The sequence below is a fragment of the Sinocyclocheilus rhinocerous genome, unplaced genomic scaffold (genome assembly GCF_001515625.1).
Source record: "Sinocyclocheilus rhinocerous isolate Xijiao unplaced genomic scaffold, SAMN03320098_v1.1 scaffold1507, whole genome shotgun sequence".
NCBI classification, from domain to species: domain Eukaryota; kingdom Metazoa; phylum Chordata; class Actinopteri; order Cypriniformes; family Cyprinidae; genus Sinocyclocheilus; species Sinocyclocheilus rhinocerous.
In genome coordinates, this window is record NW_015659940.1 from 32,680 (window position 1) to 59,420 (window position 26,741).

At 37.1% G+C, this 26,741-nt stretch overlaps 2 protein-coding genes and 1 long non-coding RNA gene across 8 annotated transcripts in view; 2 read left to right on the plus strand and 1 right to left on the minus strand.

Moving 5' to 3' along the window:
* The window catches only part of LOC107724567 (uncharacterized), a 12,551-nt gene extending 2,032 nt beyond the window's left edge, over window positions 1-10,519 (plus strand). Inside the window, exons 2-3 of the long non-coding RNA XR_001638034.1 lie at window positions 5,505-5,507; window positions 10,509-10,519. This is a non-coding gene — a long non-coding RNA (uncharacterized LOC107724567). The remainder of the gene's footprint in view (window positions 1-5,504; window positions 5,508-10,508) is intronic.
* The window catches only part of LOC107724566 (progressive ankylosis protein homolog B-like), a 21,871-nt gene extending 5,600 nt beyond the window's left edge, over window positions 1-16,271 (minus strand). For 2 of the 3 annotated variants that reach the window (XM_016533543.1, XM_016533542.1), the window contains exons 1-8: window positions 15,872-16,271; window positions 11,915-12,131; window positions 11,711-11,829; window positions 11,177-11,260; window positions 4,219-4,389; window positions 4,006-4,140; window positions 3,838-3,930; window positions 2,973-3,065 (exon numbers count right to left, since the gene is read on the minus strand). In XM_016533543.1, coding sequence (XP_016389029.1) covers window positions 2,973-3,065; window positions 3,838-3,930; window positions 4,006-4,140; window positions 4,219-4,389; window positions 11,177-11,260; window positions 11,711-11,829; window positions 11,915-12,131; window positions 15,872-15,967 — 1,008 coding nt within the window. In that variant the 5' untranslated portion in view covers window positions 15,968-16,271. The remainder of the gene's footprint in view (window positions 1-2,972; window positions 3,066-3,837; window positions 3,931-4,005; window positions 4,141-4,218; window positions 4,390-11,176; window positions 11,261-11,710; window positions 11,830-11,914; window positions 12,132-15,871) is intronic. The other variant, XM_016533544.1, reaches the window with a different exon arrangement.
* A 6,673-nt stretch (window positions 16,272-22,944) lies between these two features.
* On the plus strand, window positions 22,945-25,297 carry LOC107724569 (transcriptional regulator Myc-1). Of its 4 annotated transcripts, none has more exons than XM_016533552.1 (3): window positions 22,945-23,149; window positions 23,501-24,126; window positions 24,551-25,297. In XM_016533552.1, the coding sequence occupies exons 2-3, from the start codon at window positions 23,508-23,510 to the stop codon at window positions 25,105-25,107; spliced, it is 1,176 nt and encodes a 391-aa protein (XP_016389038.1). In that variant the 5' UTR covers window positions 22,945-23,149; window positions 23,501-23,507; the 3' UTR covers window positions 25,108-25,297. The 4 variants fall into 4 exon arrangements, with proteins under 4 accessions (XP_016389038.1, XP_016389034.1, XP_016389035.1 ...); XM_016533548.1 differs by having other exon boundaries at window positions 23,064-23,138; XM_016533549.1 differs by having other exon boundaries at window positions 23,080-23,149; window positions 24,554-25,297.
* The last annotated feature ends 1,444 nt before the right edge of the window (window positions 25,298-26,741 follow it).

The window sequence follows — 26,741 nt, forward strand, 5'->3', positions numbered from 1 at the left end:
TATATATATATATATATATATATATATATATAATATGCTTATTTGGAGCTTAAGTAACAGTACTGTCAATTATGTCATTTCTGATTAGTTTAATGCATCCTTGCTGAAAAAATAAATAAATAAAAAAAACACTGATTTCAAATTTTTGAATAGCAATGCATATCTAATATTATCAAAGTGAACCTATTGTAGTGCCACTAATGAAATAATAATGTGCACCATCATATGCATTATGTCTAGTATATCTAGTGTACATTTAGTTTCACTCCTTCATTATCCTTAATCTTGGATGTGCCAGTCAGTTTTGACTGTGTCTTTGTTATGAGACACTTCACATTCCAGCAAGACCAGATGATGTAATTGTCTCACGCTAAGCCTGCTTGACGCCCTGCATACGGACATTCCTCTTTTCTGGCAGAATAGAGTCTGACAAAGGCCTGGCATGCCTGTTTACAGGGAAAGGTCCTCCACATCTGACCAAGTTAAAGGCCATGTGCTTGAGTGCGCACTTGGCTTTGACCTTCACTGCTCACTCCTCACCACAGTTCTAGCCACGATCACTTTAGTACTTTTATTTTATTCTTCTGCCTTTTACACTGAAATCCAAACCAATCGTATTGAACGGACTGACGATGGATGTGTGGATGGATGTTTCTACACTGTCAAAAACAATGAAATGTGTACTGTAACAAGGATCAGCACATCAATGCATGCTCAACCCGGGCTATAAAGACAAACTGCAAACATTATGAGTTTGCAGTTTTAATATCAAAGAGCTTTTCTGTAGTTATTGTCCTTTATGGGAATTCAAGATAATCTAGGAATTCCTGTAGACATGTGCAATTGAAGCAGCAACATTTTTGTATTTCTCTCCCACTTCAAAATAAAATAAAAATAAATAACTTTTATGCAATTACTTTGATTTGTTGCATGGTTTGTTAAAAATATTCTCTGCAAGATTATTTGATCTGTTGTTTTCTCCACTGTCATTATGAAACAAGAAGCAGGAAAGCTGCCAAAGATCTTCAGGCTGTTTTGAGACATCTTCACTGGTGGCACAGGTGTTGTATCTCCATTCAGAAAAGTGGGTGTGTAAGATCTACCCACATGTTTTTCTTCATTTCAATTTTTTCATTCCTCTAATCCATAATTACACAACACACACCTACAAATCATGTGACAGAAATCAAAAACAAATGGTAAAAACTGCAACCCGTCCAACCAAGCTCGTTAGTTTCTTTTTTTCTGAGAATTGTTTGTCTGTTTCCAACATGGATACATTGTTTTTTCTCATTGCATCTTAAAAAAATAATAATAATTTAGATTTTACATAATTTTTTGTCCTTGATAAAGTAAAAGCTTCACCATATGCCTGACATCTGCTTTCCTACAACCCTGGTGGTCAGGATGCGAACTACGGGGGAGCTAGGGGGAGCTCGGCTCCCCTTAATAAGACATGGGCTTCCCTGAAAACGTGATTTGTGAAATTTTGGGGGGTCTCAAAAAATATTGACAATGTGTTATTTTGACGTGCAATTTCAGTTTTGTGTAATGTGATCATCGTGGATTATTATGTGTAAAATTGCAAAAATATCATTCATTTCTGCAGGCCTTGAGGTCAGAGCAGGACAAGTAAAAAAAAAATATTTACGATCAACGTAGTGTTTACTGGTTGTATGGCATGTGAAAAATGCACGCTGTTTTCATGTGCAGGAGAGGATCCATGTTTTATGTTGGAACTTGAGCAGCTGATCTGAACAGACTCAGACTTGACATACCAATTGAAACTCAAAACATTATGAAATAATACTCTGGATACATGTATGTAATTCAGGTTCAGCATTTGTTTTTTGTGTGTGTTTTTTTTTAAGCAGTGACAACTGTGCCATGATATTGCACAATTCGTTAATTATATTATTTTTTAATACTTTTAGATAAAAGATACTTTTTAGATAAAAGATACTGTAAATGATTAAATGTAAAAGGGTAGTTATAAATACTGAACATGAAACAGTTGACAAGTCCTGCGGTGTGACATGCTACTATACCTAAAGCTAAACAGCATGTTCATGATTTATCTTGAGGTTTAAAAAAAGCCAACACTACCATCTAAAAGTCTGAGGTGAGTAAGGCTTTTTAATGTTTTTGAAAAAATTCTCTTATGCGCACCAAGGCTGCATATAGTCAATCAAAAATACAGTGAAGACAGTAATAATAATGATATTACAATTTAAAAAAATTTCTTTTAAATACAGATTAAAGTGTAACTTATTCCTTATTAATAACATTGTTGAAACTGCTGTACTCCTTAATATATTTTTTGTGGAATCCATAAAAAAAAATGATACTTTTTAGATAAAAGATACTGTAAATGATTAAATGTAAAAGGGTAGTTATAAATACTGAACAAGAAAAAGTTGACAAGTCCTGCGGTGTGACATGCTACTATACCTAAAGCTAAACAGCATGTTCATGATTTATCTTGAGGTTTAAAAAAAAGCCAACACTACCATCTAAATGTCTGAGGTGAGTAAGGCTTTTTAATGTTTTTGAAAAAATTCTCTTATGCGCACCAAGGCTGCATATAGTCAATCAAAAATACAGTGAAGACAGTAATAATAATGATATTACAATTTAAAAAAATTTCTTTTAAATACAGATTAAAGTGTAACTTATTCCTTATTAATAACATTGTTGAAACTGCTGTACTCCTTAATATATTTTTTGTGGAATCCATAAAAAAAAATTTTCAGGATACTTTGATGAATAGAATGTTCAAAATAACAGCATTTATTTGAAATAGAAATCTTTTTTAACATTATAAATGTCTTTACCGTCATTTTTAATCAATTCATGTACATAATAAATACATATATACATATGTATATATGTGTGTGTGTGTGTGTGTGTGTATATATATATATATATATATATATATTGTAATGTCTAATTTAATGATTAATAGATCTTACCGTTAAGGAGAGGAGAAAAGAGCAAAGCGTGAACCTCTGGATATGTGATTTGGTGACCGTCAGACCACTGGCTAACTTATTAGTAGGGTTATTCTGTTAAAAAAAAAGAAGTACAGATACTATTATTTATCTTCCAAATGATACAGGTTAAAATAATAAAGCTAAGCCATCATGCTTGTGTGGAAAAAAACATTTTTTGAATAAGACAATATAATACATTCAATGCATACTTAAAACATACTAATTCGGCACCATCCATCAAACCATCGAAAACAAGAAAGATGTTTTCACACCCACTACACAACTATGTGCATCAACAATGAAAACCATGTTGTTATCTTTCTTGTCTACCAGGAGAACATTGAGTGCTAGTGACAGCAAAAACATCATTTAGAAGATACAAAACAAGTTCTGCCCAACCTAAATCTTTCACTCAATCTCACCAACACACAATCATAAAATTAAAACCTAATGCCTCTTATACAACAGAAAGCTGATATTGGTCTCAAATCAGAAAGGGGCAAAACCTAAACATGTTGAATCAGGCACATGTTAGTCTGAGAGTTGTAGGTCTTTGAATGGTACATAATTATCTGCAGGACGAAACATTTTATTGTGAAAACTAGTCATAGGGTGTTGACTAAAAAACATTCCAAAGCCTCAGGACAAACCAAACAAATAAAAGTTACTAAGGTCTTACATAAATCTCTTACCAAACAACAAAAGACAATAATATACATTAAGAAGTTGGATAGGACCTACATTTTTAAATGAGTTGTTTTTTTGTCTGTAAAAAACATGCTGTGACTTTCATGATGGTTGCCAGGGTGCTGCTATGCAGTTGCTAGTTAAAACCTTCACCTACCTTATCGAAAGCTGGATAGATGGCACGCAGTTCTGTTAACCATCCGTAGGGCATATGACCAACCGGATATGTTGCTGTGAGTACTGCTACCGCCTAGCAAACACACACAATTTGGTTAGAACTGGCTGCTGTGTGTTGTAGTGCATACTATCATTCATCAGTACTCACTTCAGTTGATGCGGCGCTGCCTTTGAGGTTCCGAGAGACAAACAGATTGACAATGGGCCTGCTGATGCGCTGAGTGGCCAAAATGAGGGCAAGCGGCCACCAGAAACTAAGCATCTTCCTTACGGTGACATCGCCCTGGAAGTGACCAAAAGTAGTCTGAATATAGGAAGCAACTTTCTGATCTGTCTGCAAAAATCTTTTTGATAAACATACCCCCAGTTCGAGGCTGCTTGATTCAGGAATGTTGTCATGGACGTTACAGTAGTAGCCCAGTCCCACGATAGTGAACCGCACCAGAGCTCCCATGTACAGAGACAGAATGGGAATAAGAAGAGGCTCTGAACATTCCAGGTTACTCTGGAGAAGAATCGCCACAAATATTATCTGCAGGCGAACAGAAGAGTCAAGAATCAATTAAATATTGGGCAAGTTTAAGTGCATGTTTTAACACATGACAAACCTGCAAAAATATTTATGTATCCAATAGTTAAAAAAGAGATACGCTGTTGCTGCTTCATGCTATGCAAATTTGCAATGCAAAATGCATGCTCAAAATAGCTCTTTGGCAGGTAGCACATTTAAAATAAAACAAACTGCCAGATTTGCATATACATGATGTGTATATATGTTAAACTATTTAATATTAGTTTAATTAAATCATGTTAGTTAAATAATATTATAAATATTATCACTATTTAACTTTAAACTATGCTACATTACTTTAAAATGTTTAATGTTAAAATGTCATGTCTTTTTTTGTTGTTTTTTTTTGTTTTGTTTTTGTGTTGTGCTTATTGTGCTGTCGTATGACAATTTTTTTCATTGACATTTTAATTTTTTTTTACTTATTTATACTACCATTCAAAAGCTTGGTCAGTACTTTTTTTTTTTTTTTTTTGAAATTAATACTTGTATTCAGCAAGGACACATTCAATTGATCCAAATTGGCATTAAAGACAGTGTATTTATTTTTTTTTTTTTAGAAATTAATACTTTTATTCAGCAAGAATGCATTAAATTGCAAATCAAAAAATAAAAAAGTGACAGTAAAGACATTAATAATGTTACAAAAGAATTATATTTTAAATAAATGCTGTTCTTTAGAACTTTCAATTCATCGAAGAATCCTGAAAAAATGTATCAGGGTTTCCACAAAACTATTTAAGCAACACAACTTTTTTCAAAATGAATAATAGTAATGTTACTTGAGCACCAAATCAGCATATTAGAATGATTTTGGAAGAATCATATGATACTGACGACTGAAGGAAAAAAATTTTTCTTTTTTAGCCATCAAAGGAATAAATTACATTTTAAAATGTATTCAAATAGAAAACAGTTGCAATATTTTACACAATATTACTGTTTTTACTATATCAAATAAATTCAGACTTGAGGCCTGTTGGACAAAGCCAGTTTAGTTTTTTACCTAGGTAAGTTCGCATTTAGTTTGAGCAAACTCTGAGCTTTCAGGCTCAAAATGTTGGGTTGGTTTTGAGCAGGTTTCGTAACTTACACTGACTGCAGCATACCCTGTATGTAGGTTTCATTCTGGGTTAATGATCAAAAACCCAAACTGGACCAATCAGCTGTGAGCAAAGTGACATATCTGATGTAATAAAGCCACTCCCCCTGTAACTTTTGCTTCAAATTAAAGCAGTTTACAGTGAGAGAACTTTACAGACAAAATCGCCCTTCTTTTGCTGTTAATTATTTATTCTATTATCTATATTATACGAATTATAATTACTTATTTGTATGAACTGACAATTAATATTAAACTTTGCATTTAAATTAATTTAACTATAAACATATAAATAAGCTTTAATATATATAAAAGCTTTTAAAACGACTAAACTTATGTGTTTTCTTTTGAGCTCTTTGTGAAACTATATACAGTAGTCATAGAAAAGAATCACCGCCTTTAAAATAATCGCATTTTGTTGCTTTGCACATTTTAAAGACGGGCACAGTATTTGTTTTATCCAGCTGTATTTACTCAGTGCAACTTACAACATCCAAGTGAAAGATTAAACACCAACATACCAGAAAAAATAATAATAATAAATAAAAAACCAGAATCACTGAGTTGGAAAAAGGATCCTTGTGTCAGTATTTTGTTAAACTACCTTTTGCTTTAATTCCAGCCTTTAGTCTGTTGGGATTTGTCTCTACTAACTTTGCACATCTAGAAAGAGTCAAGAATCAATTAAATATTGGGCAAGTTTAAGTGCATGTTTTAACACATGACAAACCTGCAAAAATATTTATGTATGCAATAGTTAAAAAAGAGATACGCTGTTGCTGCTTCATGCTATGCAAATTTGCAATGCAAAATGCATGCTCAAAATAGCTCTTTGGCAGGTAGCACATTTAAAATAAAACAAACTGCCAGATTTGCATATACATGATGTGTATATATGTTAAACTATTTAATATTAGTTTAATTAAATCATGTTCACGCATCCAGCTCCACTGGGGCTGGAATTATATTTTAAATAAATGCTGTTCTTTAGAACTTTCAATTCATCGAAGAATCCTGAAAAAATGTATCAGGGTTTCCACAAAACTATTTAAGCAACACAACTTTTTTCAAAATGAATAATAGTAATGTTACTTGAGCACCAAATCAGCATATTAGAATGATTTTGGAAGAATCATATGATACTGACGACTGAAGAAAAAAAAATTTCTTTTTTAGCCATCAAAGGAATAAATTACATTTTAAAATGTATTCAAATAGAAAACAGTTGCAATATTTTACACAATATTACTGTTTTTACTATATCAAATAAATTCAGACTTGAGGCCTGTTGGACAAAGCCAGTTTAGTTTTTTACCTAGGTAAGTTCGCATTTAGTTTGAGCAAACTCTGAGCTTTCAGGCTCAAAATGTTGGGTTGGTTTTGAGCAGGTTTCGTAACTTACACTGACTGCAGCATACCCTGTATGTAGGTTTCATTCTGGGTTAATGATCAAAAACCCAAACTGGACCAATCAGCTGTGAGCAAAGTGACATATCTGATGTAATAAAGCCACTCCCCCTGTAACTTTTGCTTCAAATTAAAGCAGTTTACAGTGAGAGAACTTTACAGACAAAATCGCCCTTCTTTTGCTGTTAATTATTTATTCTATTATCTATATTATACGAATTATAATTACTTATTTGTATGAACTGACAATTAATATTAAACTTTGCATTTAAATTAATTTAACTATAAACATATAAATAAGCTTTAATATATATAAAAGCTTTTAAAACGACTAAACTTATGTGTTTTCTTTTGAGCTCTTTGTGAAACTATATACAGTAGTCATAGAAAAGAATCACCGCCTTTAAAATAATCGCATTTTGTTGCTTTGCACATTTTAAAGACGGGCACAGTATTTGTTTTATCCAGCTGTATTTACTCAGTGCAACTTACAACATCCAAGTGAAAGATTAAACACCAACATACCAGAAAAAATAATAATAATAAATAAAAAACCAGAATCACTGAGTTGGAAAAAGGATCCTTGTGTCAGTATTTTGTTAAACTACCTTTTGCTTTAATTGCAGCCTTTAGTCTGTTGGGATTTGTCTCTACTAACTTTGCACATCTAGACTTTGCAATATTTGCAGAACTGCTCAAATTCAGTTCAATTTAATGGTGACTGTTTGTGGACTGCAGTCTTCAAGTCATTCCACAGATTTCCATTTGGGTTTAAGTCTGGGCTCTGACTAAGCCATGCAAGAACATTCACCTGTTTCTCCTTCAACCACTGTGTGGTCAGTTTTGCTGTGTGCTTTGGCCCATTGTCATGTTTGAAAGTAAACCTTCTTCCCATCGACAAGTTCCTGGCAGAGGGCAGCAGATTTTCCTCAAGAATTTGATGGTATTTTGTCTCATCTATTTTTCCTTCTATCCTGACAATTGCTAACATCCAAGTGAAAGATATAACACCAACATGTCAGAAAACAATAAAAAAAAAAAAAACTGAATCACTGAGTTGGAAAAAGGATCCTTGTGTCAGTATTTTGTTAAACTACCTTTTGCTTTAATTCCAGCCTTTAGTCTGTTGGGATTTGTCTCTACTAACTTTGCACATCTAGACTTTGCAATATTTGCAGAACTGCTCAAATTCAGTTCAATTTAATGGTGACTGTTTGTGGACTGCAGTCTTCAAGTCATTCCACAGATTTCCATTTGGGTTTAAGTCTGGGCTCTGACTAAGCCATGCAAGAACATTCACCTGTTTCTCCTTCAACCACTGTGTGGTCAGTTTTGCTGTGTGCTTTGGCCCATTGTCATGTTAGCCATATAAATTGTTTGGCGTTGAGGCCAAATAATTCAATTTTAGTCTCATTTGCCTCAGAATCTTTAAGGTGTGTTTTTGGCAAAGCTCAGTCATGACTGCATGTGGCCTTTCTTGAGAAGTGGCTTTTTTCTTGCAACCCTCCCATACAAGCCACATTTGTGGAGAATTTGTGATATTGTTGTCACATGCACACAATGACCACTCTGTCATAAATTCCTGCAACTGCTTCAGAATTGCTGTTGGCCTCTTGGCTCTTTCATCCAGTTTGGAGTGACGTCCTGATCCAGGGAGGGTCTGTGTTGTACCAAATACCTTCCACATAGACTTCACTGTGCTTATAGGCATTGATAAAGACTTTGAGATCTTTTGACAGTGGCTACGTTTACGTGCACAATTTTTGGTTCAATCGGACTGAATTCATTCCGATTGATGAATCTGAATGTAGTGTTTACATGAACGTTAAATAAAGTGATCGGGGTGATGTGCGCGTTTATATGTCACAAGCTTCAAATCGGAATTGATATTTTTTTACATGCGCACACTGCACAAATGTAGAGTTTCTTACTGTTTGCGCATAAACACTTTCTTTATTTGTTTTTAACAGCAGAATTAATATTTATCCATTTATGGATAAATATACATATAAACCATATACATATACATAAATATACATATACATATAAACCGCAGTGCCGTGCTGCTCATACTTATCACGCAGTAAAAATGCCCGCACCCAAAATGGGCTGCCTGTGGATGAGAATCCAAAACAAGGAGTGGTGGGAGGTTATCCTGCTCCACTTCACAGTGAAAGGAGAGTTTTATAATGACAGGACACGCATTTATACAACACTACATTAAAAAGGAAGAGCCGCTCGTTCCGCGTGACATACATTACGCTATTTCTGCGTCATTGCACATGCACAGTGCTTCCAGTTTCGGGGTTCAATCCAATCAAGTGTTTACATGCACTCTCAATCGTATTAGAAAAGGAATAAACCACCCCCTTCAATCCGATCGAAATGTAATTCCGATCGAGCTCAACCAGATCGATTAAGGTGTTAACATGAAGGCTTTTCAGTCCAATTGAGCCGTCAATCCGATTACAAACGGATTATTTGGTTGCATGTAAATGTAGCCACTGTCTTGCCCCTCATAGTTGATTGTTTGCTTCATTTGCACTAGCAAGGACTGAAATGCTCCAGGAAAGCTCTTTTCATGCTGAGCTAATCAAAATGACTGACCACAGCTGAAAGTCACATGGGTTTGTGTGCCATTGAGAAGGTGATTGGCTACACCTGATTGAGTTTACAAGTCATTTTGAAGAAAGGGTGATACTTTTTTCAACTCAGTGATTCTGTTTTTTTTTTTTTTTTCTGACATGTTGGTGTTATATCTTTCACTTGGATGTTAAAGCAAAAACAAAAACTGTGTCCGTCTTTATTTCAGGCTGCAAAGCAACAAAATGTGATTATTTTAAAGGGAGGTGATTCTTTTCTATACCCACTGTAAATTCTTAAATTCAGTTGATTCATTTGCATAGTCAGATATTTTATTTCTGTTGCCTTATCAAACTTTTGCTGCAGCAGCAGTTTATTTCTGCATTGTAAATGCATTTAAATTCATAATATTTTTTTAAAACAACATCTCTTAATCTTCAGCAGAGAAGTGTATTGTGCCAACTCTCACGAAAAGTGAATCAAACTGACGCTTTCCATGTTCTTTGTGATTGGCTGTTTGCTGCAAGTGTCACACTTTCAGGTGCACGTGCTCCAGAGTTAATCAGAAACTCTGGATCAAACCCTGAGTTGACAGAGGATGTTTATATCGAGCGCTGTGAGCCTGCTGAACCTGATATAAACCAGGTGGGATATTGTTTGGTTTTGTCAAATCTAAACCAACTCTGAAACAAAAATCATAATTGTCGATTATTCTCTTGAAATTGTAATTGCGTTTATTAATTATGATTGCCACAATTTACATTGAATGATGTTTATACCATTGTTAGAAGCAACTGCATGCCATATTTTTATATGAAAATAAAGAAGCTGAACACACTCACTTTTATTGCTTTTCTATAGTATTAAGTCTATAAAAGTCTATTAAAGTAAAAATTTGCATGGTATTATAATGTGACACTAAAACTAAAATTTAAACAATGGAAAAAGCCTTAAGCTAACCTGTATAAAAAAAAAAACACATCTTAAGCACGCAGAATAACATAAGTGGACTTTGAACGATTAATTGCCGCTTTGAACGATTATGTAATTGTGGCATCCGTAATTGTAATCATGATTAGAAATTTGATTAATTGTGCAGCCCTAGTAAGCATTAGATACCTCTTTCAAAAACTTTTTAAAAAATCATACCGACCTCAAACTTTTGAACAGTAGTGTATGTACCATTTGACATTGTTTTGATATTATTGTTTATTTTAATCATATCTTTGTGGCCTATAAATAAAGAAATAAGACAATTTGTTAGAAATAAGGCAAATTGTCCATTCAAGGTCAAAGACAATGACTACGTTTACACGGACATCAGTAATCTAATTATTTACCTTATTCTAAATAAGCCAACAATGTTGGGAAGCAGTAATTTCCCTTTGCTTGTTTGTGCTAATCAGAAGGACAACTAAACAGAAATATTCAACTAAGATTATTTAATAAACTCTGATCAGTTGTAACATCACTTTATCTCCTGCTTCCTGCTTTTTCTCTGCCTCTTTGCTGATAAGAGATTTAATAAATGTTTAACATTTGAATATCAGACCTAAATTTGACATTTCAAACATTCAGTACAACACTTTTTTTTCAATTGTGGCACAAGGGGTGATGACAGGAACTTAGCATACAGCAGTTTATAGAGTTTACAACCTGTGCAACAACATCAGAGATGGAGGCAGATCCCACTAGCAGGCTGTGCTTGTGCTTCAGGAGGATTCCAGCATGAATCCATGCCTTTGGAGCAAAATCAAATTAGTACAAATGAAAAAAAGTATGTACCATTCTACTTTGATTATTTCTGCAGTATGCATACTGCGTACAGTGAATTATCTGCATGCATGGAATACCACATGGAAACTATACTATAATAAAACCAACAACTGCAGTATACAGAATATAGTGCTCAAAATTCTGTATACCACAATGCAATGTGCTAAATGTGACCCTCCATTTGCATTTTATAACAACAATAACAAGTAGCTGCAATTCTTACACCTCTTGTTTGACTCTGCAAGATTTACTGCATTTTTACACAAATCAAATTAATAATTTTATTTGCATAGCCCATGCTATTTCACCAAAAATCGTACGTAAGCAAAGTATGCAGCAAAAGCTATTTGAATTCTAATCCAAAAGATGATCTTGAATCTCATATTAAAGTTTTAATATGAAGTTCTTACTCACCATTGCATCTAATAATGGAAATACTGCGAGGTACAGGAATGCCTTTCTCGTTTTGTTTCCTACTGAATCATCCACATGGTGGAGCTTATTTATGATGTAGTAGCCCAGATCTGTGTAAGCTGGGGAAATGTGACAGTTTTTAATAAAGGCTTTCCAATGAGGAAATCTAGTAAACTAGAAATTGTATTCACAGGACAGACGCACCTATTAGGATGTGGAGGCTGATGGCAATGACCCCAGCCACAACCATACAGAGGACTGCCTTGGTTCTCTCCTTCTTACTGTTGACAAACACGAGTCCCACATTTTTGAAGTCGCTCATGGGTCCAGTGAAGAACTTCATAAGCGAGTATGCCAGACCATAGCTGGCCAACATCTCAACCCTGTCCTCTTTCACAGAAGCGATGCCCCTGTTTAGTGCCTGAATCAGGCATGAGAAAGAGAAAGGGCACGTTTCATTGCTGTGTGTGTGTGTGTGTGTACATGTATAAAGACAGCTCAAAACAATTAAGAGACCACCTAATAATCACAGTATAACACCAGACAATTAAACAGGGATAGGAAGCAGAAGTGATTGTGAATCAGTTTTATCTTCTTTAGTGCAAGTGACAACAGGTGCACTAGAGAGGCAAAAGCAAGACAACAAAAAGGAAATGGTTTTGCAGGTGGTGGTCACAGACAATTGCTCTCTCCTTATCCTTCCTGACTTAACTTATGTTAGCTTATTGTGGTCTTTTCTGAGGAAAATTATGTTACGTGACTATTTACAAGCTGTATTATTGATGGTATAAATGCCTGGAAATAATACTTAACGTTTTCAAATCCATTTATTATTAGTAGCGCGTCAGCCACCTAATAATCGCAATAGGCTTTGTGCTTGTTATTTTTAATATAACACAGAGTCTCAGCCTTTAAATTCTGTCAATTTGATCACAGAATACAAACAAATAATGTGTTTTTACGCTCTTTAATGTTGCGTGAGATCATTGTTATTCACCTCAGTTCAAGTGGTGAATCAATCATCTTTTACTCTTTTCTATTAGCTATAGCACGAAACAAACATTAATGAATATCAGGCATGTTGACAAAAATCAGAACAATTTAATAAAATGAATGTAATTAAGTCTCATGTAATCGATCAATCAATGTTTTGGAAAAAAAAAATAGGTCAATAAAATAGCTTGTGAATCGTCGTAACAGTCATAACAAAACATTCTTTGCCAACATTGTACATACTTCAAACTTTATAACTTCATTTTTATTGCTGTTTTTCATGTTGAATCCAAGGTTGCAAGGTTAGTTGGCTTTTTTCACATTAATTAACTTTATACAGGCAATATAACATGGCTTTCTTCTCATAAAATATTAAGACTTTAATCTCTTAATTTTAGATGTATTATTATTATTATTATTTAACGTGGCACTAAAACACAGCTGTATTTATTAAACTACTGCATGCAAGCACAATTTTGGCACAGCGGCCCAAAATGCACAAAAAAAAAACTACTCACTCAATTTAATTGCATTCTCCAAGCCTTTCTTTCAGCAAATTCTTGCACAATGTCTTAGGTGTTTAATCTAAGGTTTTATGTATTCTCAATGGTAAGAATGGCTAGTTTCAATAGTCTGCTCATTGACATGGAGTTCAGCAAATAATTTGTATTAGCTTCAGTTTTGAAAATGAGCGCTCCACTGAAGCCACAGTAACAGAAGATAATTAAAATGAAAGAAAGAGAATTAAAAGGGTGCAGGTGTCGCTGTAGCTAGATTTTATACAGTCTTTTCAACTAGCTGGCTACCAACTTCACAGTTTTTTAAAATTATTATTTTCTATTTTATTTGGCCACGGTGATGCAGCATTTGCACGTAGTTAAAAAATTATGCAGTTCTATGGCATTTACGGCAGCAGTATAACAAATGCCCACAATAAATTATGGAGGAAATTCTGGGAGACAGGCTGTTACATAAGGAGAGCAGGACAGGGGCAACAACCAGTAGTCGAACCAGTATCTGCTCCTTTGTGCAAGAAGGAACAGAAGGAGCACAGCCAGAGCCCTCTGAAATGACCTCCAGCTGTGTGCATGTTTTTGACCAAACTGTCAGAATGAAATCCTCAGAGCCACTGTCAGATCTTACGTGGCCCTGATGTGGCAAGAGTGCGTAGGCAGCTCCTGGATGACGAAGGCATTGACTGACCCTCACATTCCCCAGACCTGAATCCAATTGAGAACCTCTGGGATGTTATGTATTGGAGCATCCACATCCGCCAATTAGCACCACAGACTGTCCACAAGAAATTATGGAGGAAATTCTGGGAGACAGGCTGTTACATAAGGAGAGCAGGACAGGGGCAACAACCAGTAGTCGAACCAGTATCTGCTCCTTTGTGCAAGAAGGAACAGAAGGAGCACAGCCAGAGCCCTCTGAAATGACCTCCAGCTGTGTGCATGTTTTTGACCAAACTGTCAGAATGAAATCCTGTGGCAAGAGTGCGTAGGCAGCTCCTGGATGACGAAGGCATTGACTGACCCTCACATTCCCCAGACCTGAATCCAATTGAGAACCTCTGGGATGTTATGTATTGGAGCATCCAAATCCGCTAATTAGCACCGCAGACTGTCCAGGAGCTTAGTGATGCCCTGATCCATGTCTGGCAGGAGATCCTGCAGGAAACAATCCACTATCTCATCAGGAGCATGCACAGACATTCGTGCATACAGACACATGGGGGCCATAAACACTACACACTTACATTACGAGTTGCCATGATGAAATTCATGCAAGTTGGATCAGTCTGTAACTTTTTACTTTGGTTTTCAGTGTGATTTTGAATCCAGCCCTCAATGGGTTTTGGCTTCCACTGACTATTTTCACAATTTTGTTATCAACAAATTACACAATGTGTACAAGTAAATATTTTCAACTTGATTACTTTGTTTATCGAGATTCAATGTGTGACTTAAAGGGATAGTTCACCCAAAAATGAAAATGCTGTCATCATTTACTCATCCTCATGTCGTTCCAAACCTGTATGAGTTGCTTTCTTATGTTGAACATAAAAGAAGATATTTTGAAGATTGCTGGTAATCAAACAGTTGGTGGTTATTAGCACCGCAGACTGTCCAGGAGCTTAGTGATGCCCTGATCCATGTCTGGCAGGAGATCCTGCAGGAAACAATCCACTATCTCATCAGGAGCATGCACAGACATTCGTGCATACAGACACATGGGGGCCATAAACACTACACACTTACATTACGAGTTGCCATGATGAAATTCATGCAAGTTGGATCAGTCTGTAACTTTTTACTTTGGGTGGCAGTCTTGGTAGCATGTTATGCAAGGGAATACTCATACACAGAGAAATGACATCCTCGAGAAATGACTAAAAACCTATTGCATTCTGGGAAATTCAATCAATAATTTAAAGCAAATGGTTATCCATGCAGTAAGTGCCAGAGATAGAACATAGTTTTATTTGCAGTGATGCCTGACAAAAGGCATCTGGACAACAAGTTGTTAATTTGGTTAATAATTTGGCTGATGCTTCAAAGCAACTTACACTTAGGGGAGGCCTGGGCTAGATGTGACACTTTTAAACAAGTTCATATTTCTCAGGGTAGGTTTTTAAGTCAATTCAGATACATACCTTAAAATCTGCAAAAAAAAAAAAAAAAACCTTAACTGTTGAACTTTTCCACTATTAGTGGCAGGGGAAAATACCAATAGACTTGAAACCAGTTGCATTCAGGGAAATTCTAGATTGTAAGCTTTTCAGCTAAATTATCAAGGACAAAACAATTCACGAAATAATACAAATGTACAAGGTAACATACAAAAAAACAAAAAAAAACACAGTTCAACTTTGAAAATCTACTTTCATTGTAAAGTTTCCTTGCTCAAGGGAACAAGGGCACGTCACGGATCAAACCTAGTAAGATTCAAACCTAAAACCTTTAGATTACTAGCTCACCACTACGCCACGCCACCCTAAGATTCATGATCAATACTAACCCAGCATTACTGGACTCAACCTGACATTCATGCATCTAAACAAGCCCAACGTGTATATTTACAAACATTTCACTGGTGTTCGTGCCGTAAAAAGCGATTGCATGTCAAAATAGCAGAGTGTTCAGGTTCAAAGGCATCATATCTCACCTGTTCTCCGAAGTCGATGGCTATATTAGTAATGGCTAGCGGCAACAGAAAGCGAATAAGAGGCCAGTACGCATTGCGTGATAGACAGTCCATCATGACAAATGATGACAATAATATTTAAGGCATTCGTCCGTGTCGGGTTGCACCGAAGAGTCGCTTTATGGTTTGCGGCTTCCAGCTGCCTGAAGTAAAACTGGAAAAACTGGAGACATTGTCATTCCCAGCGCTTCCGATGAGAAGGTCATCCAGACATTTCGAATTATATCATCATGTCAATCACCCGCGAATTAAATCTCACTGCACGAAGTGTTGATGCAGGTAAACATTTTGGTGTCTAACAGGCCGAAGTGCTTTCGGCTGTGTGTGCTCGCTCGTGTGTGCTATTTATTCTCGCGCAGAACACACGTGGGGCGTCACAACATCAAGCCCTTCTCCCTTCTCCAGCTGTTCGCGTCAGTCTACTGGGGTGATACCAAGAATGATGAGGATCGATTCATTGTTTCTTTTGGAACATCAGTTTGTCTTTGTCATAGAACAATGCTATTAGAATAAGATGTCAACGGAAATGGTTTAATAAGTTACAATGGAAAGTTACGTGTGTATTATTTTAAATCTCTGCTTCCATCTGCTGTATGTTATGTGGAGAGACAGACCGGGGCAACTCATAGAAAACTATAAATCAACCTGACATTTTCAGTGTAAGCAAACACAGCCTAGATGTATTCTAAGTAAGGTTGTCAGTAAATGTTTTCACTGAGAAAGATTAGATCATAGAAGTGAATTAATGCAGTATGCATTGCCCTTTTTACAGGAGCATTTGCAAGTAGCCTATGGTTATGAAGCCACTGTATCTTAAATAGGAGTATGCCTCATTAACAAAAAAAATAAAGCATCAGCATGCGCAGACATTTACCAACAGCACAGCAGTAATGACTTTATGAACTTCTGTACTTCCAAGATCGATACTATTAGAGATAAAATTATATCCATGCAGCTGTCAGCTACAGTATTGCATCAGACAGTGCACTATAGATTCCCTGAGGAACTATTCCACTCTCATTCTCTGCTATAGGACAGGAAGTATTGTATAAACTTGTTAAATCATCTAAACCAACAACATGTATGTTAGACCCTATACCATCTAAGTTACTAAAAGAGGTGCATCCAGAAGTCATAGATCCTCTTCTGAATATCATTAATTCATCATTGATAGAAAAGGTGGTCTCCTCAAAACTATGTTCTTTCATAGAGAAAAATGGTCTTTGTGAGGATTTCCAGTCAGATTTAGACCGTAGTACAGAGACTGCTCTCATCAGAGTTAAAAATGACCTGCTCTTATCATCTGATTGTGGTTGTATCGCTCTATTAGTGCTACTGGATCTTAGTGCTGCGTTCCACACTATCGACCATAACATTCTTTTGAATAGACTAGAAAATTATGTTGGCATTTGTGGAATTGCATTGGCATGGTTCAACTCATACTTATCTGACCGTCATCAATTCACAGCAGTGAATGAAGAAGTGTCATATTGTTCACAAGTGCAGTATGGAGTACCACAAGGCTCAGTACAAGAACCGTTGCTTTTCACGCTTTACATGCTACCCTTGGGGGATATCATCAGCTTTCATTGTTATGCTGATGATACTCAGCTCTATATTTCTTTGCGGCCTGAAAATCAACAGGTTCATCTTCATTCATCTTAAAAATATATCTAAATTACAACCTATGCTCTCAATGTAAAATGCAGAAGCGTTAATTCATTCGTTCATGACCTCAAAGTTAGATAATTGTAATGCTTTTATTGGGTGGTTGCTCTGCGCACTTGATAAACAAACTCCAGCTGGTCCAAAATGCAGCAGCTAGAGTTCTTACTAGAACCAGGAAGTATGACCATATTAGCCCGGTTCTGTCAACTCTGCACTGGCTCCCTATTAAACATTGTATACATTAAAATCTTGCTAATTACTTATAAAGCCTTGAATGGTTTAGCTCCTCAGTGTTTGAGCGAGCTCTTATCGCATTATAGTCCTTCACGTCTGCTGCGATCTCAAAATTCTAGCCATTTGATAATACATATCAAAATCAACTGCGGGCGGCAAAAACTTTTTACCATTTAGTGCCCAAACTGGAACAATCTACCTAGCATTGTTTGGGAGGCATCTAGATTAAAGACCCATCTCTTTAACCTGGCATACACATAATACACGATCACTTTTCTATAATTCAGATCCGTTAAAAGATTGTTAGGCTGCATTAACTAGGTCAGCCAGAACCGGGAACACTTCCCATAACACCCAATGTACTTGTTTCATCGTAAGAAGAATGGCATCTACGCTAATATTAGTCTGTTTTATGCTTATTCTGAGGTCACCGTAGCCACCCAGATCCAGTCCATATCCAGATCAGATGGTCACTGCAGTCACCTGGATCTAGTATCATCCAGTCCAGATGGTGGATCAGCACCTAGAGATGACCTCTACAGCCCTGAATCTCAGCGGAGGCCATGTCAACTAGATGAAACCTAGAGACAGATCCCCTGTGCGTCGTCCATCGGCACAAGACCACGAGAACCAGACGAGTCCTCTGCTCAATCTGATGTGCGTTGCAGACTGGAATTAAACCACACCATGCTGGTTTCATCTGGCCAGAGGAGAACTGGCCCCCCAACTAAGCCTCGTTTCTCCCAAGGTTTTTTTCTCCATTTCTGTCACCGATTTCTCCATTTCTGTCTGTTTTGGTTCTTGCCACTGTCGCCTTTGGCGTGCTTAGTTGGGGAGACAATTTCTGGAAACATTGTTGACTTGACTGCACAGACACTATTGGAAGAGAACTGAACTGAGCTGGATGATGACATCACTGAATCAACAATGAATTAATTTTAACTGATAAACTGACTGTTTTCTATTGTCCTCTTGCATTATCAGCACACGTTTTTCATGTTTAACACTCTAAAGCTGCTTTGACACAATCTGTATTGTATAAAATGCTATATAAATAAAAGTGACTTGACTTGACGCATCAGTTAATCCAGGGTTGTCAAACTCAATTCCTGGATCGAGGACCGGAGCACTGCAGAGTTTAAATTCAATCCTAATTAAACACACCTGGTCCAACTTTTTAGTAATATCAATGATTTAATTTAGCCACTGTATTGAATAAATACCTGGGGTTGTGTTTGTTTTCTGTTACACCAAGTTTTTCTGAGCTATTGGATATGCTGAGGAATTAAGACAAATTGATTCTAGAGCGCCAGGACTGTTGATTCTGAAGGTCCCAAGGCAGATTTCTTTGACCCTGGCAACACACGATTGCTGAAATATGTTTGGATAAAAGCTCTAATATAAACATACTGGAACAGCGCAACCAAGAGAAAAGCTATGAAATGACGAGAATAGACTATTGGAATAATTTAATACACATTCCAGGAAAAAAAATATATTAAAACTAAGTCAGTGATTCTGTTTAGGCCAGCAGAGAAGGCCTTGCTGGCCCTGATGGCCCACCACTGGAGTTCACACACCTCTTTAATGTTATTTTTAGTGATCTCCGACTGGCGAAGTTGAACATCATTAGTGCCGACGTGAATAACAATCTTATTGAATTTACGTTTAGCATTAGCCAGCATATTGGAGATTATAGTGGAGATCAAAATCAGAGAACAATTTACAATTTCTTAAATTTCAAGGTCACTGCTTAGTCCTATTTGAAGTTATCCTAACAGGTGTGAAGGGCAGTTTTTTAAGCATATTTCATAATTTAATTGAATTTTGAAGCACAGTATAACAAACTTAAATTAGATATTTGAAAAATAACTTACAGATACCTCCAACAAGTTATTAATGTGAATCTGGCACCTGGTGCTGACTTCCTTTATTATATGACAAACCCTATTTAACTGGCAGCATTCTTCCATTTTTCACTGAGAATGCAAGATTGCAGGCTGCTTTAAGGTGACTGAAAGCCTGCGACAGGAGGTGGTCCAGATGAAGGCCAAAGGGATGACCTTGTCAGTCATTGCAAGAGAAGTTGGTTATTCCAAATCTGTGATTTCATATGTTGCAGCTTTACAATGACACTAATTCAAGTCCCCCCAAAAGGCTGGTTGTCCATGTTAGACAAGTGCACAAGAGGACAGAATAATGCAGAGACTTTCAATGGGGGAATCGGTTCAACACTGCAGCTAGAATTGCTCGCCAGATCAGCGATGAACAGGGTATGGATCTGTCTCAGCATGTTTAAGAGAAATTGGACTGACAGCGTACTCTGCAGTGACCAAGCCTCTCATTAGCAGAAATAATCAAAAGGCTAGGCTCACATTTGCTGAGGAGCATGTTATGTGGAGAGAGGAGAACTGGTCCCAAGTTCACTTTGATGGGAGCAAGTTTAATTTATTTGGGTCTGATGGGAAACATTTTGTTTGGCATCAAACTGGGGAAAGACCGAAGCCCAAGTGTGTTAAGAAGTCAGTGAAATGTGGAGGAGGAAGTGTCATGGTTTGGGGGATGTTTTCTGCAGCAGGAGTTGGGCCTCTTATACAGCTACTTAGCAGGGTCACACTGCAAAATTGGTAAAGCAGTTCCTTAAAGCCAAGAATATTGAAATAATGAAATGGCCAGCTCAGAGTCCTGATCTAAACCCAACTGAAAATCTCTGGAAAATCCTTGGCGACAAAGTTATGGCTAAGAAACCCACTACAGTTACCAAACTATGGAAGATGAGTGGACCAAGACCAGCGCAGTGCGAGAAACTAGTAATGCCCTGCGGCCGCAGATGTGCTGAAGTCATTCAAAGCAAGGGCCTCTATATTTGCTAATAATTTCTGACAACTGTAACCCTACAAAATTTAAGTTGTAATCTTCTTTCGTGCTAAAGTGGTTACTGTTCTCTAATTTTGATCACCGTGTTTTCACAAAATAAAGGTTTTTGTTGAAATGCCTTGGTTATTTTGTCAAACATGTTATTGGATCAGTGGTATACCTACAGCTAATATTCCTTCAAATTTTGAGCAATGAAGATTAACTGAATATTTCAGGGAAAAAAAGAGTATTTATAGATTTAATATATTTGTCAACTAGATGGTCATTGGCACAAATCTTCAGCAAAGACCACAGGAACCAGACTAGACCTGGCCCTGGTTTCTCCCAAGGTTTTTTGTTTCTCTATTTCTGTCACTGATGGAGTTTGGGTTCCTTGCCACTGACTGTTGCCTTTTGGCTTGCTTATTTGGACTTAATATTACTTAACATTTGGTAATATTATTGACTTGACTACACAGACACTATTGGATGAGAACTAAACTGAGCCGAATAACAACAACATCACTGTTTTCTACACAGCTGCTATATAGATGAATTGAACTCAGTCCATAATTAATGAACTTGACACAGTTATTAAACTGAACTGACTCAACAATGAACTGACTTTAACTGAAAAACTGACTGTTTACGATCATCCTCTTTTTAGAGCTGCTTTACAGCAGAATTGAATTTTGTTTGCAACATTGAAACATTATTTTCCTGTTCAACACTGTAAAGCTGCGTTGACACAATCTCCTTTACTATATAGATACAGGAGACTATTTAGCTTATTTATTTAGTTAGTAAGTTGATCACCGTGTTCATTATAGTAGTTGACAGCAGAGGGCGCCACATACCAACGTATGATACCAACCGTCCTGTTGTGGGGTCTTTGAAATCCTAAGCACCTTCAGTAGTCCGATCATAGCCAACTGTTAATTCTATTCACAGATCACAATACCAAACTAAAACTTTTATATTATTTTAGTTTCACTGATGTTAGAAGTGAAACCATCTGTAATTTTTTCCTAAATGATCATGTTACTTAATGGTTTCTGAAGAAAAAAAAAATCCTACTTTATCATTTATGTAAAATTTTTGCACCATAAATCAATCTGAACGTATAACCTAGAAATCACCAAAGTCTTACATTTCATTTTTATTCTTTGCATTATTTAACTTCATAATTGTTAGGCATAAACCCAGCAGTTATTTCCCATTATTGACTTTATTTTATTTCAGTCACTTCATTTATTCAAAACAAATTTCACTCACACGCTGTATCTAGTGCATTGATGCATTGAACATTTTGTCTAGAAGGACACACATTTTCTATGTCAGTAATGGATTGTTTGGTATTCCTATAATATAACCTAATAATTTAATTACTGTTGCAACATCCTTGGATGTTTACTGAGGCCCCCTAGTGGATCCCGGCCCCTGGTTCAGAGACACTGCTCTGGATGATTTACATTTTGTGACAGGCTGAGGTGGTAGTTGATAATGGTTACATTTCTTTATTGTTTTGCTGCAACAACATAATCCATAGCCTACATGTCTGCATTCTTATAAACTTGTTGGTTTCTACGAACATGGTTTCTACAATCAATGCTGTCACTAGTCTTTTTATATGCTTTGTCACAGTCATACAAATTCTAGAAAGACTTTCTAGTCAGCACACAAAATATAAGACGAAAAAGGTTATAAGAAGATATATCATTTGACATCAAGACAGTGCTCAGTGCTTTGCTTTGGTTTCTTCAAAGCAAGTAACAATGTATTATTGCTATTTAAAACAACAAATGGGTGTTTTCTTTCAACCTATTTTACTTATCTTTGTCCTATTTAAACAGAATAAGACCGAAATTAATAGGAAAGATCTGATTTTGTTGTATCGTTGTTTACTAAAATGAAAATTCATCCTTTTTCCAAAAAAAAGTGAGCTGTCACTGCTGGACTATAAATGGCTCAAGTGACGTCAAATCCCTGCCCACCGGCTTCTGCTAAATTTGCTTCCGCGAGAAAATAGTTCCACATTTATCGAATTCAGAAATAGATGTAACATGTCTGCTAAGTAAATAAAGACTAATTATAGTTGTCGTTGTGTTTTTATTTCTGACGTGGGAGCCTAGCGGTGGCATTTAATTCGCAAACAACCGTGTTTTCGTTTGGCGGGAAACGTTAGATACGTAGTCATACGTCAGTGGGCGCCGCTTCAGCTCGCGGGAGCTACAGAATTTATTCATCCTGCCACTGTCACACAGACTATCAGTCTGTCCAGCATCTGAGGGGTGCGCGAGTGCGCAGCGTTGATTACATTTTCCATCACTTTCCATTTGACCAGGACTCTGATTCCACTTATGCTGCAAGAGACCGGAATAAACTGTTGGATTTTACTTTTTGTTCCTTATTTTTTGTTCTCTTTTCATTGCATTGTGTCTCGAAAGAAATCATTCTGAAGCTGCATTTGTTAAATACACGGTAAGGATCCATCCGGCATTTGATGTTGCATGCATCTTTTCGACTTAAAGGGCAACTTGCGTGATATGAGTGCAAATATCTTTGTTTTTTAACGGCGGTTTGCATGTTGCACGCTCAAAGAATACACTACAGGCTATTTTTTTTTTAATGTTTTGATAGTAACCCCGCTTTAATCGCTCCGTTTTTACACATGCTGTCATGTAGTTCCACTATTTAACGTTAGCTATTTTATCCACCCCATGCATCTTATGCATAGTGTAAATATGTGCATTTTAGGTAAAGCGTTGTGTTGTGATGTTTAGTTAGTTGCATATGCACTATAATAATTCCGATTTGTATTTTGTTCACAAGTGTCAAAATGCCGGTGATTGCGAGTTTGGCGTATAAAAACTACGATTACGACTACGACTCCATCCAGCCCTATTTCTATTTCGACAACGACGATGAGGATTTCTATCACCATCAGCAAGGACAGACTCAACCTCCAGCTCCCAGCGAGGACATATGGAAGAAATTCGAGCTGCTGCCCACACCGCCCCTCTCACCCAGCCGGAGACAGTCGCTCTCCACCGCCGAACAGCTGGAGATGGTAAGCGAGTTCCTGGGAGACGACGTGGTCAACCAGAGCTTCATCTGCGACGCGGACAACTCCCCGTCCTTCATCAAGTCCATCATCATCCAGGACTGCATGTGGAGCGGCTTTTCCGCCGCTGCCAATTTGGAGAAAGTGGTTTCTGAGAGACTAGCGTCCCTGCACGCTGCTAGGAAAGAACTGATGTCTGACAGCAGCTCAAATCGACTCAATGCAAGTTATTTGCAGGATATGAGCACCTCTGCATCAGAATGCATCGACCCTTCTGTGGTCTTCCCGTATCCCCTCACGGAGTCCAGCAAATCCAGCAAGGTTGCTCCATCAGAACCCATGCTTGTCCTGGACACTCCACCTAACAGCTCCAGCAGCAGTGGTAGCGATTCTGGTATGTTATGCATTATTTTGTTATTTATGACATGCATAATCTTGATTTATCTGGTTACTACATGTGCAAGTGCTTGCTTTATTTAAGTGACCTTTACATGTCACCGGTGAGGTGGTGTGCCAGTCAAGGGACTTTATCCTCATACCCTTGATGCAATGATTGGTGCAAGTGGTAGTTGTATAAGATCCCTCCACCTCCCCTCTGCTAGACCTGAGTCAGATCTGTAGGAAAAACTGCAATGTTCATATATCAGCTGACGAGGAAAGTAGGCGGGGACTGGAATGCAGAGACCCCCCCCCACACCCCACCCTTTGTGGAAAGCCAATTGCCAAATTCCATTAAATTCCCACTGCACTGTTGTATGAGGTTTTAAATGAGCTGATGTTTTAAGTTAATTATTTTTCTTGTTTTAATTCAATTGCAGAAGAAGAAGAGGAGGAGGAGGAGGAGGAAGAGGAAGAAGAAGAAATTGATGTGGTGACTGTGGAAAAGCGACAGAAAAGAAACGAGACGGAGGTGTCAGATTCGAGGTACCCCAGTCCCCTGGTGTTGAAGCGCTGTCACGTCTCCACCCACCAGCACAACTACGCCGCCCACCCCTCCACACGGCATGACCAGCCGGCTGTCAAGAGGCTACGACTGGAGGCCAGCAGCAACAACAGCAGCAGGCATGTGAAACAACGCAAGTGCACGAGTCCACGGACATCGGATTCTGAAGACAAAGACAAACGCAGGACTCACAATGTGCTGGAGCGCCAACGCAGAAACGAACTCAAACTCAGCTTTTTCGCATTACGGGATGAGATTCCTGAGGTTGCAAATAACGAGAAAGCCGCTAAAGTGGTTATCCTAAAAAAGGCGACAGAGTGCATCCACAGCATGCAGTTGGATGAGCAAAGGCTGCTGTCCATCAAAGAACAGCTGAGGCGAAAGAGCGAACAGTTAAAACACAGGCTGCAGCTGCTGCGAAGTTCACATTAATGGATCTGTGACACAAGAGTCAAAGTGAAAAAACTTTTTAAGAAAGCCCCTCTCCTGCTTTTTTATGCAAATTAAAGACTGTTGCTGTGTATAGTTGATGTTGCATGTCCAATGCATTTTTTCTTTTGAATACTATCAGTTGTTTTCATGTTTGAAACTGCCACAGTTTAAGATTTAAGGTGGTTAAAATAATTTGTATTTAAGTCATTTATTTTTATTAATAAAATGAGAAAAAATAGGGCTGCACAACCCTAAAGTAAAAATTTTTTGTATGTTTTGGTATATAATGAATTAATATTTCCTAAGAAAGGTATTTTTGGATCTGTATCAGCTATGTGTTCTCATAAACCATATTCTGTTTCACTATATGGTTTTCTTCATGTTTTCACTTAATCATAAATGAATTTCTTTTGGAACTTGACTCTCTTGGTCTCTTTGCACTCTTTGCACTCACAAAAATAGATTAGACACTTTTGAAAGAAGTTAGGGGAATATTCAGAGAAATTTGATATTTGATAGTCTAGCAAGCATTCTACTGTTATTTTTCAATGACAAACTGGTACTCATTTCAGGGATTTTCCCAGTAAATTTCAGTTTAAGTTTTCACCTGTTTGTGTTATTGCACTTTAATGATATCAGTATAGAAACGCTTACAAAAGACAAAAAATGCTCAACTGCATCCCCGCCCATCTAGATGAAAGTTGAACTCCTTCATATTTGGCATTGAAATAATAAGCAACAGTGCCCAAAAATGAAAGGCATTGCAAAGTTATTGTGAGGACCGCTGCCAGGAAACCCAACGAAGGGGATTTTGACAGCAAGATAATCCACTTTCAGGTGATTCACCAAAGATTTTACAAGTGATGACTCACAGTCCTCAATTTAGTCTAGATGCAGGCCTCATGTTACTCATAGAGCATCTGTTGTGTTTACCTAGCTGCAACCCACTCAGAAATCAGTGCAGCATCAGGTATATTGTGGACAGTGTGTGAATTATACAATCGCTTTTAGATTTTAAAGAGGTGTTTTAAAAGAAATTTTAAGGGTGCAATATGTTAAAGCTACAAAAAGTTATAAATATATATATATATTTGAATTGATGCTTTGAAATATATATCTTTGGGCTGTCAGTTTATCGCGTTGTCTTAATTAATTAGTTATGAAAAAATAACGCGATTAAAATATTTTAACGCAGTTAACGCACTGGACCCGTTCCCAGACCTTTACGTCATCTTACATTTCCTACAGTTGACTAGGGTGACCATACGTCCTCTATTCCCCGGACATGTCATCTTTTTGAACATTAAAACATGCGTCCGGCCGGGATTTCTTAATCGTCCAAAATGTCCGGGATTTGGCATTTTCTTAATCTCTAAATCTGACTCCGGCAGCTCTTCTTGGATGCAGGGTTGCCAAGTCCGCGTTTTTTTCCACAGAATTGGGAAACTTTTAAACTGTTGCCATGGGTTGATTTTCCCAAGTGGGTTAAAGGTTTGAAATATTGCATAAATTACACTTTGCATTCTACCTATGATAAAACTTTCATGGAATTTTACATTAACTGCTCCCTCCTGGTGGAATGACCTGCCCAACTCAATCCAAGCAGCTGAGTCCTTAATCATTTTCAAGAAACG

What these genes read in the sequence shown, in the direction of transcription:
- LOC107724569 (XM_016533552.1), top strand. Translation starts at nt 23,508, where the DNA reads ATGCCGGTGATTGCGAGTTTGGCGTATAAAAACTACGATTACGACTAC. An exon ending in CAGCAGTGGTAGCGATTCTG is followed by an intron (nt 24,127 to 24,550) that starts GTATGTTATGCA and finishes ATTCAATTGCAG; the next exon opens with AAGAAGAAGAGGAGGAGGAG.